The sequence below is a fragment of the Vombatus ursinus genome, unplaced genomic scaffold (assembly GCF_900497805.2).
Source record: "Vombatus ursinus unplaced genomic scaffold, bare-nosed wombat genome assembly UNPS02004677.1, whole genome shotgun sequence".
NCBI lineage: Eukaryota > Metazoa > Chordata > Mammalia > Diprotodontia > Vombatidae > Vombatus > Vombatus ursinus.
Window position 1 is genome coordinate 449,287 of NW_020944455.1, and position 15,870 is coordinate 465,156.

Genomic DNA, 15,870 nt, shown 5'->3' on the forward strand with positions numbered 1-15,870 from the left:
TTTTGCCCTGGAGGCAATGAGGAATCATGGAAGATTTTTTAGCAGGGGGAGGACTATGCTTTAGGAATATGAATCTGGCAGCGTATGGAAGATGAACTGAAGAAGAGATTGTTGGCAAAGGAGGGCATAGATCACAGAATTTACAACTGCAAGGTACCTTAGACATCATTCATTTTATAGATGAAGGAACTGAGACCCAGAGAGAAGAAATGATTTGCCCAAGTTCTTGATACCCAGTTGAGTGCCTTTCTATGATCACACTGCTTTCTACCATCCTCATATTCAATCAAGAAACAACAAATAAAAACAACTATATGCCAAGCACTGTACCAGATACAGAGGATATGAAGGTGAAATGATAAGATAAAAAGAAACAGTTCCTGCCCTTAAGGAGCTTAGATTCTACCCTAGAATAATAATGAATTTTTACATAGAACTTCAAAGTTCACAATATGTTTTATTTAATTTGAGCCTCATAATAACCCTGAGAGGCAAGTATTATCCCCAATTAAAGATGATGACAGATTGAGGCTCAGAGAGGGTAAGTGACTAGCCCATGGTCCCTGAGCTTATAAACGTCCAATGTAGAACCTGAACCCAGGTCCACTTGTCTTCAAGTCCAGCACCGGCCAAGAAATAACACGTGGCCTAGTCTGAATATTCCTTTTGGACTATGTTGGATCCCTGTGGATGTTCCTGTAGGCAATAGGGAGCTATGGAGGGTTTTGGAGCAGAGGAGAAGCATGGATCAATTTGTGCTTTAGGAATATGAATCCAGTAGCTAGTGGTGGATGAATTGAAGAAAAAGGGACTGTTGGCAAGGAAAAGGCATAGGATCACAGAATTTAGAATTTGAAAGCACCTTGGAGATTCCACCAAATGACTTGAGAGAGGGGATAGAGAAGACAGAGGGAAGGTGGGAGGAGCTTTGGACAACTCCAGTCAGGGAAAAAGTAGGATAACAGCTAGCATCTCTATGGTGCTTTGAGGCTTGCCAATACTTTACATATGTTAACTAATTTAATTCTGAATACAATTCAAACTTCCCAAAAGCCAACTGGAGAAAAAATGTAGAGGGTTAGGGGTAATCACAGCTAGTGTGTAGCCTTGGGCTGGTTTGAAATAGAAGGTTTGGGGGTCTCCTTGTATTTGCCTGCTGACCCATACCTCATCAGTCATGAGATGTCCAATATTAAACACTTTTGTCCCAACACATTACAAGCCCTATAGAGTTCTATATATCTTGATGTTTAAAACCAAGCAAAGAAATGCTAAAACACTGAAAAAGCATATACAATTATCCCTTCCATGTCACAGGGGTTAGGGACACAGTACCCCTGTGATCTGGAAAACTCAAGTGAAATTTTTTGGCCTTCCCTTTGTACCAGAGAAGTCCTCCAGCTTTGTTGATTTCCTTTTCTTTTTTCTTGCTATTATACAATTACTGTACATATATTTTATGCATTTTTGAGTTTCTAAACTTTCTGTGTCATCTTCTGGCCTCACAGGTCTGTGACTTGTGCAAAACTCCCCCCAAATTCCCATTTTATTTCTTATGCTGACCCGTGATATACCGAAGCCACGATAGGGAAAGTCGAGATGTGAAAAGGATAACTGTATTCAAAGCTATAAGGGTAGACAGGAAGGTGTCTTGGGATGAGAAAAACAAAGCAAATGTTTCTGTGTTCTTTCCCCACAGATCTGTTTTCCTCTGGCTCAAATCTATCTCAAAACAAGCCCATCCTCCTAAATTCCAGACTCACTCATTCTATAAAATAATTTTTATTTTTGACTTTTTTTCAAAAAAATAATTATTTGTGGAATACTCCCCCTACCCAATTGAACTCTCTTCTATCATCAAGAAAAACAGATCAGGAAAAACACCTGATCCAGTGAGTGCATGCACCAATGTAGGCCTCACTTGACCCTACTGAACCCCACTTCTCTGTAGAGAAGAACTGTGCATTTCTTTATTTGTTCTCTGGGACCATTGTTGGTACTTTCATTTTATTTTATTTTATTTTTTATTTTTTAATTTTATTTTATTTTTTACAGACCCACTCATTCTAGCACAGCCTTTTTACTGATCTGGAAGGGACCCCGAACATCGAACAAGGACCCTAAGAGTTTAACTGAGTAAATAATTAAGCACCCCAGGAGGACTGGTGGTAACTTTCTCTGTTAAGATGGCTCATGGATGGTAGAAGATAAAGAAAAAAAAAACCTTTCAGATTAATATCATCCACTTTCTCAATAGAAACAATGAAAAGCACATGTTACAGCTAATATTTACATCTATGTACCGTGTCCTCCAAATAGTTTAACCATTGAAACAATTGTAGTAATGAACAAATATTGCAAACCTTTTACTTGCAAATATTAAATTCTCAGGGTTTTTTTCCTCCTCTGAGATAATCACTTGAGGGAGAGGACTCTTAGAAAGAAAAACCCCAAACCACACAAAACTAACAGATGGAGGGCAGCAGGAACCAGAAGTCCAAACATTGCTTCCCCTCATTAAGAATCAAAGATATTCCTTATGGAGTAAAGATGCATGCCATCATTAGCTTAAACTTCTGTTTGAAAGTTGATCGCCAGTAAACAAATGAATCCATGGATTTTTATTTGAATGAAGGGTTTTTCTTTCCTTTCTTTTCCTATGCCAGATGAAAAACAACAACAACAACAACAACAACAAATGACAAACACCACACTTTGGGTAACCCCTAAAAAAAGAATCCACATGCATGGAAGAATCCTGGTGTTTTCAGAATCCTGTGATAAGGCCATCCCTTCTTTGTTTCCTGCTAAGCTGGGCTAGCCCAAAGTGCAGGAGAAACTCCCCTTGCCTAGAGGCATATTTGACTAGAAATTTTAAAAGGAGATGGATTCCTTATTGGAAAACTATTTGCTTAAAAATAAAACATGTATATACACATACATGTATGTATACATACACACACATATACCTATCCTACATGCTTGTACAGGGTGTCCCAAAAGTCTTAGTGCGGTTTTAACACTGGGTGATCTCTAGCATCCCTTCTAGCTATATGGATCCTAGGATTTTGTAGGCTCCAATATGCTCTTTGCAGCACTACTCATACAGTCTTACGTAGCCTCTCATTGAATAGCTGTCAAATGAAGAGATTTACTCAAAAACCACAATTATGGGTAAACATTAAACCACTGCTGAGAATGCCTTCCTATCTACTATAGGATACCGCTATTGATCAATCAATAAGAATTTACTTAGTCTCTGCTACATGTCAGGCACTATGCTAAGCTTGGGGATTCAGAGACAGAAATAACCTTCCCTGCCCTCAAAAAGCTTACATTCTAACTAGATACTGGATTTATTTACCAAAGTACAGCCCCTGAAAGGGGGAATGTGGGGAGGGGAGACCAGACATTCTCTTGGGAGCCTTCAAACCGTGGACTGATTACAAGGCAGGAGACCTGGGTTCTAGTTCCGGCTTCATAACTAAGTATCACCTTGGATAACTCATTTCTACAATCTCAGCCTTTCCAATGAAATTGAACTTGATGGCTTCTGAAGTCCCTTCCAGCCACAGATCTATACACCTTGATTCTAGATTGTAAGATCTTAGACCTAGATCTCCAAAGATGCTCAGAGGCCATTTAGTCCAACCCCTTTATTTTACAGAGGAGGAAACTGAGGCCCAGGGAAGGGAAGTCACTTGCCCATAGTCACACAGGGAGTTAATAATAGAAGAGCCAGGACTAGTCACTGAGCTTGGCAGGAAATCTCCCAAAGGTAGGGAGGTAGTTTGTCAAACTGAGAGCCATAATCAGTGATTCTTTTCTTGTTTTTTTTTTTTGTTTTGTTTTGTTTTTTTTTTTGGTTTGTTTTTCGGGCTAGGCAATGGGGTTAAGTGACTTGTCCAAAGTCACACAGCTAGTAAGTGTTAAGTATCTGAGGCCGGATTTTGAACTCTGGTCCTCTTGACTCCAGGGCTGGTGCTCTATCCACTACATCTCCTAGCTGCCCTTAGTGATTCTTTTAGGAGCCAGGAGAAAATGCTCCTCAGCTGAGGAGCCCCCAGATGCAGGACCTTTGAAGCTATCCAGAGGCCCTTGGCTGGCTCTAGCTGGTTCAAAGTTGGGTTTGGGGGTATTTTTTCCCTCTAGTCTGTGCAATGGAACACCAAGGCTCCTGATGGCTTGCCCCACGCAGGGGAGAAAGCATTGTTCTGTGGATTACTTTGGGGCCAAGCAATAGATCATGTCCCTGCCAGAGACCAGGGAAGCTGGCCTTCCTGGAACTGCGGAAGGAGTGGGTGGGAACCTTAGGAAAGCAGTACTGGGGGTGGGGGGATGTTAGGATTGCTGAGATAGGTGGTTCTTGAAAGGTAACCGATTGGGGGGGGGTATCCTTTCTCACTGAGCCATGATCTTCCCTTTAAGTCAGTCACAGATCTCCAGCATAGCAAATCGTCTGCCCCGCTCCCCAGCCCATAGGGCAAGCCCAGCTTAGTGGGGGTCAATGTAGCTGAGGCGCCCTGGCCTCCAGTTGTTCTAGACAATGCAGCCCTGAGGCTGAATCAGAGAGGGCAAACGGTAATAAATAGCTGAAGCATGATTCAAATGGTGTAAAGAGCACTGGCAGCAGAAAGCCCAGAAAGAGATCTAGATAGAGAGTCAGCCACCAGGTTTTGATTCTAGACTCTGCTGCTGTATGACTGGGCAAGTGTCTTAACCTCTCTGAGCTTCAGTGTTCTTGTTGCCAAAATGAGGAGATTGAGACTAGATGCTTTTCTGTTGCTATTCTGAGGACTGAGGGAGGGCCAGTGGGGCCCTGAAGGATCATCAAGGTCTCTCCATTACCAGCCACAAGTCCTGAAAGATTACAGCTGGCACAGGTTTCCAGGCCAAGGCTGACTGGTGGGCCCTATAAATGGTGCTTCCTTTGGAAGATGTGTGAGTGATATGCCAGGATCTTTGCCCAGGGGCCACAGAGCAGAGGAGGGCAACCTAATTCTAGGTGTGAGGTAACTGAACACCACTTACTAAGTATTTGCTACAGGTAAGATGCTGTGCTAGAGGGGAGGGGATGATAGCTTACATGGATGAATAAAAACAAACATAGACCCTGCCCTCAGTATTTACTGTGGTGATCTCAGTCTAGGGCTTCACAGAGAAACAATACCTGAGATTTTTCATAGTACATTTTTTTAGTGGGTAGAGGAGAGACTATTTTAAGGTACAATGGAAAGAGAAGGTTTCAGAGTTAGAGGACCTCTGGCACTTGCTGCCTATGTGACCTTTGGCCAGTAACTTCCCTTCCCTGGGTCTCAGTTTTCTCCTCTGTAAAATGAGAGGGTTGGACACAATGATCTCTTAGGCCCAGCTGTAAGTCAGGATCCTATGTGTGCCCTTGGGCAAGTCCCTTCCCCTCCCTGGGCCTCAGTTTCCTCCTCTATAAAATAAAGGGGTTGGACTAAATGGCCTCTGAGCGTCTTTGTAGATCTTGACCTAGGATATGAAAACAAATTCTTGTGTGGAGATAGCACTGGATGAGTGCCATTTTTTCCTCCCAAATTGGAAGGAGAAGGGAAACAAAGCCCTGGCCTTTGCTTGGCCCAAGTAGAGACACTCTCTGAAAAGTGACCTCTGTAAGGATCCCTGAGGGTTCCCACGTCACTCTCCAGCCAAGAAACCTACAGCCCTAAGAGACCAAGGAATTCCATCATGCTCTGTTGGACTTTGATCTTGTCCTTGACTTCCCCTTCCTTCTAGACTTTGCCCTGGTAGCAACTTAGCCTACAGCCATCCTCTATGAGACACTGAGGGAAAAGAACAAGGCTAGGCTGGAGAACCGAGGCCATTCTCTACTCTAGAATCACCATTTTTAGTTCAGCTTGACCCTGGGCAGTACCCTTCTGCCCTCCTGTAGCGCCACCAAGCGCCCTGGCTGTTGGGCACTTCAGCCAACAAGGTGCTGAGTTGGGGGATCCAAAGAATCTGCATGTTGGGGCCTGGGGGAGCCCAATCCCTGCCCCTTCTCTGTGGCCTGGAGGGTCTCTTTAGGTCTGGGCCAGTCTATTTCAAACTACGATGAGCAAAAGCTTTCATATCATTCTAACTCTTGGAAGTCAGGGATGTTTTGAGTAGTCACTTAGTTCTTCCCCAGATACTATTTCAAGGCTGAAATATCAGGTTTTATAAAATGCAACTCAAATTACTATAAATCCAACCAACAGAACTTAAGCCAGAAAAATCTCAGTGTTCTCCTGAGTCTCCACTTACACTCTGGCCAAGGTCCCATTTAGCCATCTGAACCAATAGAATCCCCAAGTCTGTCCTTAAAAAGAAACGTGTGCATGTGGGGGCCCTCTGACTATACATTTTTGTTACAGAATTCTCTTTTTCTCAGGGGAGGGCAGCAAGTGGAGAAGAGAAAAAATGCTTAATTTAAACAAATTTTTTTTTAAAGTGTTAGGGAAGAGAATGAGTAGGAGACATACTAATCTTTCTCCTTGATGCTGACCACAAAAGGACTGCTAAAAATAGAATCTTAGTGTTTCAAATTACTCAAATGAAGTTAATTGTATGGTTTTTTTCAAAAAAGGTGTGATGGGATCAATTCAGGCAACATACATTTATTAAGGGTCTACTGGGTGCAGGATCCAAGGGTTAAGGCCACAGAAAGACTCCACTTTCAAGTCTCAATCTATCACCCAGTTTGGCAGGAAGTATCGGCAACTAGGTGGCACTGTAGTAGATAGAGCGCCAGGCCTGGAGTCAGGAAGATCTGAGTTCAAATGTCACCTCAGACATTTACTAGATTGTGAAATCCTGGGCAAGTCACTGAACCCTGTTGGTCTCAGTTTTCTCATTTGTAAAATGAGTTGGAGAAGGAAATGGTAAACCACTCCAGTATCTCTGCCAAGAAAACCCCAAATGGGGTCACAAAGAGTTCAGACATGACTGAAAAAATGGCTAAACAACAACAAAATCGACAGACGGCATCTTGATGAGGTCACATTTGTATCAGGACTGCTATTTCAGAGCATAAAGGGACTGCAGACAAAAGAGCACTGAGCCTTTCCTGAGGCCAACAAGCTCAATGTTTCCCCTCCCTGATCCTTGGCTAGATTCCACCAATACCTGACTTTAATATTAACCTAACCTGACCCCACTTCACTCAGCCCTCCAAGACCCACAGAACCCTAAGCCTCTGATTCTTCCTTCCTCCCTTCAGATCCCAGACCCTTCTTCCTTGATTCTGGTTTCTCCCAGGGAGGCAGTCTGGTATAGGGAACAGAGCACCAACTGGAGTCAAAAAACCCAGATTCAAATCCTACCCCCAACACATAACTGTATGCCCTTGGGCAAATCACTCCACCTCCCTGGGCCTGTTTCCTCCTCTGTAAAACAAGAGGGTTAGAATCGATGGATGGCCTCTAAGGTTCCCCTAAAACTCTGATCCTCTGACTTTGTCTCCTTAGCCACAAAGAATTTCTGGTAGTCGGACCTCAGCTTGTCAAGAGGGTATCACAAGGCCTGCTTTGGGACAAGGCCCACACCTTGAGAAGGTTGTGCAGTCCTATGTTGCCAAGCCGAAGTCTCTGGCCTGGAACAAAGACTATAGGGGCCTATCAGCTATGCTCTGTCTCTCTGCCCACATTTGGGCCAGCTGCTTTGGGATTAGGGGATCAGGAAGAGACACAATGAACTTAGACCCTCCTGAGAACAATGTGAAAACAACAGACTGGCTCCAAATACGGGAAGGGTTAGGGCAATGCTTGTTCTCAGGCTAACTCCAGGAAGTAGCCACCTGGCTTTCAGCACAGATTATCCCCCGTGGGATAGTCCAGAATCAAGGAAAAAGGATTTGAGATCTGAAGGGAAGAAGGAAGAACCAGAAACTTAAGATTCCATGGGCCTTGGAGGGCAGAATGAGGTGGGGTCAGATTGGGTTAATAACTGGGCAAAAGTCAGAGGGCCTGGATTTGAATCCTGCCTACTTATGTGACCCTGGGCAACTCTCTGGGCCTCCTTATCTGAAAAATGAAGGGGCTACCTAGCACTGGTCTTACAACCAGGAATGAGAGAAAGGGAAGAGCCCCTCCCCCCCTTCTTGGTCCAAGCAAAGTCCCTTCCTGCTGCCATGATTTGGACTGCAGTACACCAGAAATGTTCCCCAAGATTGCCTGAACTTCAGGGCAATGGGGATTCAGAGCATGGGGGAAGTTGATTTACTGAAAATTCCAAGCTGTTTTCCCTTAGGTTCACTGTGACTAATGAACACTTCTGTTACACTTCTGTCTTAATAACTTACCACTTAAAAGACATTTTCTGCAGATTCATTTCAAATGTTTGCTAACACCCAAGCTAAATATATATTAGACCATGAGAATGTCCTCCCATGTACAGATGAAGAAAATGTTATTTTTTAATAACTTTGGGCTTAACCTTATCCCTTCAGAAATTAAAGGCAAGGAAATGAAGACCTGCCTTAATTAGATGCTCCCCCGCCTCACCCTCTCACCCTCTTTCTCTATACATATAGACAGATATGTCTCTATAGCTATAGCAATATCTAGCTAGCTGTCATTCCAGGAGCGGCTGGCACAGACAGGTTGTCATATTGCATTATTGCCCTCTGCTGGTTGGGGAAAAGGCCACAGGAGCTGGCGTTCAGAACAAGTCTAGAGCTTGGAAGGAAGAGAGAGATGGACTGAGGCTGGAAGAGTCATCTCCCTAAGGAGTGCAGGCCCAAAGGAGCATGAGCTGCAAAGCTGAAGGTGACATGCATTTGGCCCCTGCCAGCCTCCCTTTACCAAAATGAGGACGCCGAGGCACAGAGAACCTAAGCAATTCGTCCAAAGTCCCAGGGATTATAAGGAGCATACCTGGGATACCCAGGTGCTCATACTGTGTGTCCTGAAGGGGAGAAATTCAATGTAATGGCAGTCGGCCAAACACAGAATGATCAAGAACCAGCCCAGGATCTTAGAACTGAAAGGGACCTCAGAGTCCAACCTGGGCAGGAATGGCCCTGGCAGCAATCTGGGCCAGTGGGCATCCTACATTGGACAGGAAACTCACTACCTCTGGAGAGAACCCATTCCACTGTTGCTAGGCTGGGATTTTCCCTGACATTCATATGGGCAGCTGTGGAGCTCTTCACAAGCCCCACTTTTTGAGCCACCAAGCTCACTTGGGTGTGCTTGCTCACTCATTCACTCTCTCTCTCTCTCTCTCCTCCCCCTTCTATCTCTCTCTCTCTCTCTCCTTCTTTCTTTCTCTCCCCTTTTTTCTCTCTTCCCCTTCTTTCTTTCTCTCTCCCCTTTCTTTCTCTCCCTTCTTTCTTTCTTTCTCTCCTTTCTTTCTCTCTCCCCCTTTCTTTTTCTCTCCCCCTTTCTTTCTCCCTTCTCTCTCTTCCCCTTCTCTCTCTCTCCCCTTTCTTTCTCTTTCTCCCCCTTTCTTTCTCTCCCCCTTCTCTCTCTGTTTCTCTCTTTCTCTCTTCCCTTTCATCTCGGTCTCCTACCCATATTTCTCTCTCTTTGTCTCCTTCCCTTATTTCTCTCTCTCTGTGTCTGTCTCTCTCTCTCTCTCTCTCTCCCTTTCTGTCTGTCTGTCTCTCTCTGTCTCCCTGTCCCTGTCTCTATCTCTTCTCTCTCTCCCCCCTTTTCTCTATCTCTCCCCTTCCTCCTCTCTGTCTCTTGGTCTCTAGGTCTCCTTCTGTCCCTCCCCCCCCCACTGAGAGGGCGGGGACAACAAGCCTTCCTCCCCTCCAGTTTTCTTTTCCTCCCATATCAGCAGAGAAGGCTGGCTCTGGAATTGGGCCCTTTGTCATTCATTTTTATAGCTAAGAATAAGCTGTGCTCTCTAATTGCCTCCTTTTACTTAAAGTAGAATCTTTCTGAAATTAAAGTGAAGGCTGAGAGACTTTTAGAGGGAGGTGAAGAGAGCTCTGGAGCCCATGTTTGGATCTTGGAGACCACTGAGGCCTGGACTTCTTAACCCTTTTTGTGCCCTGGCTCCAGGCTGGTGAAGCCTACAGAGTCCCTTAAGGAATCATGATTTTAAAATGCATAAAATAAAATACCAAGGATTAGAAAATCAACATGGCATTTTCCCCATCCAAGCTCGTTGACCCCCTGAAATTTATCCACAGACCCCAGGTTGAGAACTCCTGATCTAGAGCAATCCACTTACTTTCCAGAGGAAAGAAGGGAACAAGAATTTATTAACCTCCTACTATGTGCCAGCCACTGTACTAAGTGCATTACAAATATTTTTCCATTTGATTCTTGCAACAACGCTGGAAGGAAGATGCTTTTATGACATTCATTTACATTTGAGACAACTGAGGCAGACAGAGGTTAAGTGACTTGTCCAGGTCACTCAGCTAGTGTCTGAGGCTGGATTTGAACTCGGGACTTCCTGACCTAAGGCCCAGAGGGGTGAAATTACTTTCCTAAGTCACTCAATTATAAGTAAGTGTAACAGCCGGTATTCCACCCTGGTCCTCCAGTTCCCAAGTCATCCCTCTTTCTGCTATAGCTCCAGCATAACTGAGATACAGCTAACCCCAAAAAGGCCTGAGCCTGATACCTGTTCAACAGTAGCCATTTAGAGAGTAAAACAACCCAAGTAACTCAGGCTCCCAAATTACTGAAAACAGCCTCATCCCTACTATAGCCTGCCCTCTCAGAATGAAACAGCTCCTCTGTCCCAAAATTAGAGGGATGAGTAGATGGTCTTTAAACCCCACCCCCAAGAAGTTCTGACATTGCCTGTTCTAAGGCCCTTCCAGCTCTGACATTCTGGGTTCTAAGGCCTTCCTAGCTCTGACATTTTGGGTTCTAAAGCCCTTCCAACTCTGACATTCTGGGTTCTAAAGCCCTTCCAGCTCTGACATTCTGGGTTCTAAGGCCCCTCCTAGCTCTGACATTCTCTGTTCTAAGAGCCCTCCCAGCTCTGACATTCTCTGTTCTAAGAGCCCTCCCAGCTCTGATATTTTATATTCCCATGTCCTCTATACTTTATCATTCCATATTCTAAGATTTCTTCCAGCTCTGACAGTTTCTGTTCTACATTCTAAAGTTTCGCGCAGCTCTGAAGTTCTATGTTCAAAGGTCCTCTCAGTCCTAACATTCTGTGTATAGTGTGAGTGGGGCAGTCACCCCCTGACGACCCAGCCTGGGTGTATATGAGTTGGGGTATTAGGCATTGTTACATATATCCTGTTCTATGTTCCTTCAAGCTGTCATTTGCAGTTCTACTTTCTATGCTCCAAGGTCTCTTTTGGAGAGGCCTTAAGGTGGAGGGGCTGGCCTGGGAATCACAAAGACCTGGGTTCGAATTCTCTCAGACATATGCTGGCGGAGTAACCCTGGGCAGCTCTCTAGGACAGCAAATGGCCCAGAGGTCCTGATCTGCATCCCTAGCATTTCCCCAGCTGGGCATTTCTTAGACTAATAAAATCACATGCCTGCGTCTGGGGGGTTCTGAATGGCCCTTTTAGTGCTAACATTCTATGGTCTGATGTATTGGGATTGACAAAAATAGGTGAAATTGAGTGGAAAGAATACTGGCTTTTTGAAAACCTGGGTCCCGGAGCTCTGAGGAGGTGACTCGGTTTCCTCATTCAGGGCAGCTAGGCTATGTCATGGACAGAGCCCTGGACCTCGAGACAGGAAGACCAGAGCAGGACCATGCCTCACACTTACTACCCAGGTGAACCTCTTTCAGGCTCACATCCCTCACTGATAAAATGAAGTGATAACAAGCCCCTACCTCCCAGGGTTGCAGGGAGGATCAAAGGAGGTGAAATCCATAAAGTAATCTGCAAACCTTACAGCCGCTAGATAAGATGGGGACCATCAGGCCTGTTCTGGCTACCTCAAAATGCAGGAGGAATCTGGCAGTAGCGAATGAGCACAGGTCAGTGACTGCTTTCCAGTCATACTTATTAACTGTGTGAAATTGGCCAAGTCAGTTCCCTTCTCAAAACCTTGGCTTCCCAGGCTCGAAAATGAGAGGGTTGGACCAGACAGTCTCAGAGGTCTGTTAATGGATGGAAACTGGCCTGCAAAAGCCCCAAGGGACGGAAGTGGGAACTATATTATTACCAGAAAGCCTCTCAGGGACCCATCAGAGGTGCCGTTACCTCACACTTTCAATTCATAAAGTTGCTTTCCATTAAAAAAAAAAAGCATTTGTTTTAACAAAAGCGGGATTTGTTCATCAGCTTCCCAACTTGACCTGGGGAAAGTCTACAGCCCACGTGGCTGCAGCCAATATGGCCACTGAGGCCAACCCACAAAGGGAAGGAGAGGGCCAACGGGGAGGCACACATACCTTGTCAAAGTGCTCGATAAGGATTTCCACCACGATGTTCTGGAATTTAATATTCATCATAGCAGCCACAGTATCCTCCTGAGCCCTCATCAGAGTGGGTCCAAATATCACTCCCATGTTCGAGGGAGACATCAGGTTCTCTCGGCTGTGCTCACACACACTGTGAGGGGAAAAAAAGAGGACAGAGAAATGAACTAAATGAGTCCCTTGCTCCCCAATGGGAATGTAAAGGGAAAGATGATGACCAGAGCTCTATCCACTACACCACCTAGCTGCACCCCCCCCACGCCTTTTTTAAGAAAATCCTTTTTTTTGGGGGTGGGGGGGAGGCAATCTGGGTTAAGTGACTTGTCTAGGGTCATGCTGCTAGTAAGTATCTGAGGCCGGATTTGAACTCAAATCCTCCTGACTACTCCAGGGCCAGTGCCCTATCTGCTGTACCACCTAGTTGCCCTCCCATTTAATTTCTTATGTTGACTCACAATATCGAAATCTTGATGGGGAAAGTCACGATGGGGAAGGGATAACCGAATAATGCTAGAGCTAGAAGACATATAAGAAATAATCAGGTCCAATATCTTTTACTTGACCCAAAATGACACCAAGGCCCAGTTTCCTGAAGTGTTTTGCTCCAAGTCCCAGGACTATTTGATCGGCAGAGCTGCTAACAATCAAGACTTGTGTTATACCTAATTCAGGTGTTAGTAGAGAAGGAGAGTAAAGGGGGTGTTGGAAAGAGGCCATCCCAAGCAGAAGAAGCAACTTAAGAAAGGCACTCCTCTGCCCCCAAAGCCCAAGGAGAATATGGAAATAGAGGTTAGGGAGGGTGGGGCAGGAGATGAAGGCAGGGAAGACTGGGGCCTGAGGGCAGGAGACAAATTAATTGACCTTAATACAAAATAGTTTAGCACTTGATAAACATTGTCATTCAAATGGTAATAAGCAACAGCCGCCCAGGCCTTTGATCCTTCCAGGCTGGTAACAGGGCCCTTAAAATGCAAGCCATCCTTTGTCTCCCTTTACCCAGATTTCTGGAGATTAGGCCTCCAAGACAAAATCAACTCGATGCTGCCACCCAGTGAAGAGGCTGAGGAAATGATGTGGCAGTCTGCCTGGCACTCTGGAACCTGGGACCAAGGTTTTGGAGCTATAGCTTGGGGGGGGGGGGGCTTTTCCCAGTACTTGGAGGTCAGTTATTATTAAGCACCTGCTGTATACACCATCCTGTTGGGAGCTACAAAATAGAGGGGAGGGAGGAGAGGGCACTGGCCCTAGGCTCTCAGGACCCAGGCTGAAGGCCTTGTGCCCCTCACTTAGCAGCTACAATCACTTCATTTCTCAGGTGTCCTAATTAGTAAAGAGCAGAGCTAGGACTTGGGGGCCCAAAGTATCATGAAAGAATATCTGTAAAGTGCTTATTAGCACAGAGTAGGCACTTAATGAATGTTTGCTCCCTCTCCTTCCCTTCATAGGTCTAGGTCTGGAAGGGCCCTCAGAGGCCCATCTAAACCAACCCCCTCATTTTACAGAGGGGGAAGGACATGCCCAAGGTCACATCGAGAGGAACACCACCAGAGGCAGTGTTGGAACTCGGGTCTTCCCATTCCCAAACCTGTGTTCTTTCCACTCCAAATCCGATGCTATTTCTACCCTAATGCTCTTTGCCTGCAAAACAGGGATGGGGACACATTAGCTCAGCCTAACCCACAGGGCTGAGCATGTGCCAGGCTCAATTCATTTGAAATATTAAGATCTTATTAAGAAGCCGATCCATGCCCTCTAGGAGTCTAGAAAGGAGAAAAGACGTGCATAAATAATTAGAATACAAATTAGAACCTCCTAAGTGGAAAGAGAGGTATAAAGTTAAAGATATTTAGAGGAAAATTAAAGAGACGGCTTCCTGAGGAGGAAGGTGGCAGAGAGGAAACAGGCAATAACCAAAGCTCACATTCTATAGTATAATTGATAAAGAGCCTACACAGACCCACTCTGTAAAAAGAGTGACTTGAAGAAGTGGTGCTAGGTGGCGCTGCAGTGGACAGAGCACCCAGGCCTGGAGTCAGGAAGACTCATCTTCCCGAGTTCAAATCCCTCCTCAGACATTTTCTAGCTGTGTGACCGTGGGCAAGTCATTTAAGCCTAGTGGCCTCAGTTTCCTCATCTGTCAAATGAGCTGGAGAAGGAAATAGCAAACCAGTCCAGTGTCTTTGCCAAGAAAACCCCAAATGGAGTCACGAAGAGTCAGACACGACTGAAAACTGACTGGATAACAACAAAGAGAAAGTGTCACCTATGTTGTACCTGAAAAACCAAGAGCTATGGCTCTGGTCAGAGTACCTGGCTTTGAATCCTGCTTCAGTCACTCACTGGTTGTGTGACCCGTGGTCTTAGTTTCTTCATGTATGTGATGAGGAGGGTTGAACTAACTGGCCCCTAAGACCCCTTCCAACTCTAGATCCAGGATCCTGTGTGTGACCCTGGGCAAGTCCCATCTCCTCCCTGAACCTCAGTTTCCTCATGTGTGGAATGAAGAGGTTGGACTAGCTGAGAACCCTTCCAGCTCTGAAGTCCAGACCCTAAACACTGAGACGCCTTCCTTAGAGAAGACAACCTTGACATGTCATTGGGGGAAGCTCTGAGTTTCCCACGTCGGTTCCTGGCCCTTCTCTCTCCTCCAGATTTTCTGGGAGGCACCAGAAGGGAACCGTGGGTTCTCTTCCTTGGGAAGAGATTGTATATCTGACATCTTCCACTTACTGGTACAGGCAGAAGAGTACTGGACAGAAAGCCAGAAGAGTTCAATTTAAGGCCTGACAGCCTGTTAGTTATGTAGTCACTTTACCTTAGTGAGCCTCAATTTCCCCACTTCCCTATCTTTAAAATGGGGATGGGATGATAATTCTTGTTGTAGCAACCTCACAGGCTATAATGAGGGCCCCTCAATTCACAACCTTATTCCCCCCACCCTATTTACACCTCCTCAAGATGCTTGTCATATATTATTATGTATTGTGTTAAATCATCAAGGCACCTTGAGTAGACAGAACACTGGACTTGGTATAAGGAAAGCCTGGGTTCAAATCCTGATTCTAATACCAACTAGTTCTGTGACCTTTTGTGGCCAAGCCAATAGGATCCTAGATTTAGAGCTGGAATGGATGGGACCTCTGAGAGGAGGAAACTGAGGCAGAGGGAGGTCAAGTGATTTGCCCAACGTCACACAGGCAGTAATCATCAGCGCAAGATGTGAACCCAGATCCTGACTCACAGAGCCCTTTCCATTGTATGACACATAGCCTTTTTCAACCTCAGGCTCTTCATCTATGAAATGGAGATAATAATCACACCTACCTCATAGGCTTATTCTGAGAACTAAATGAGATAATTATATAAAGTAATTTGCACACCTTAAAGCAGCAATACAAATGTCAGCTATTATGATGATACCCAGGTCAAGTCGTCAATCAACAAACACTGAATGAAGTATCTACTGTGTACTAGGCACAAAGAAGTGAGAAAGGCCCTGCCCTCAAG

The 15,870-nt window shown here is 45.1% G+C and overlaps 1 protein-coding gene across 1 annotated transcript in view; it reads right to left on the minus strand.

The window, feature by feature from the left end:
• OPHN1 (oligophrenin 1) overlaps positions 1-15,870 on the minus strand; it is a 273,019-nt gene that overhangs the window by 36,321 nt on the left and 220,828 nt on the right. The window contains exon 18 of the mRNA XM_027839055.1: positions 12,337-12,496. Within this exon, the coding sequence (XP_027694856.1) occupies positions 12,337-12,496 (160 nt within the window). The remainder of the gene's footprint in view (positions 1-12,336; positions 12,497-15,870) is intronic.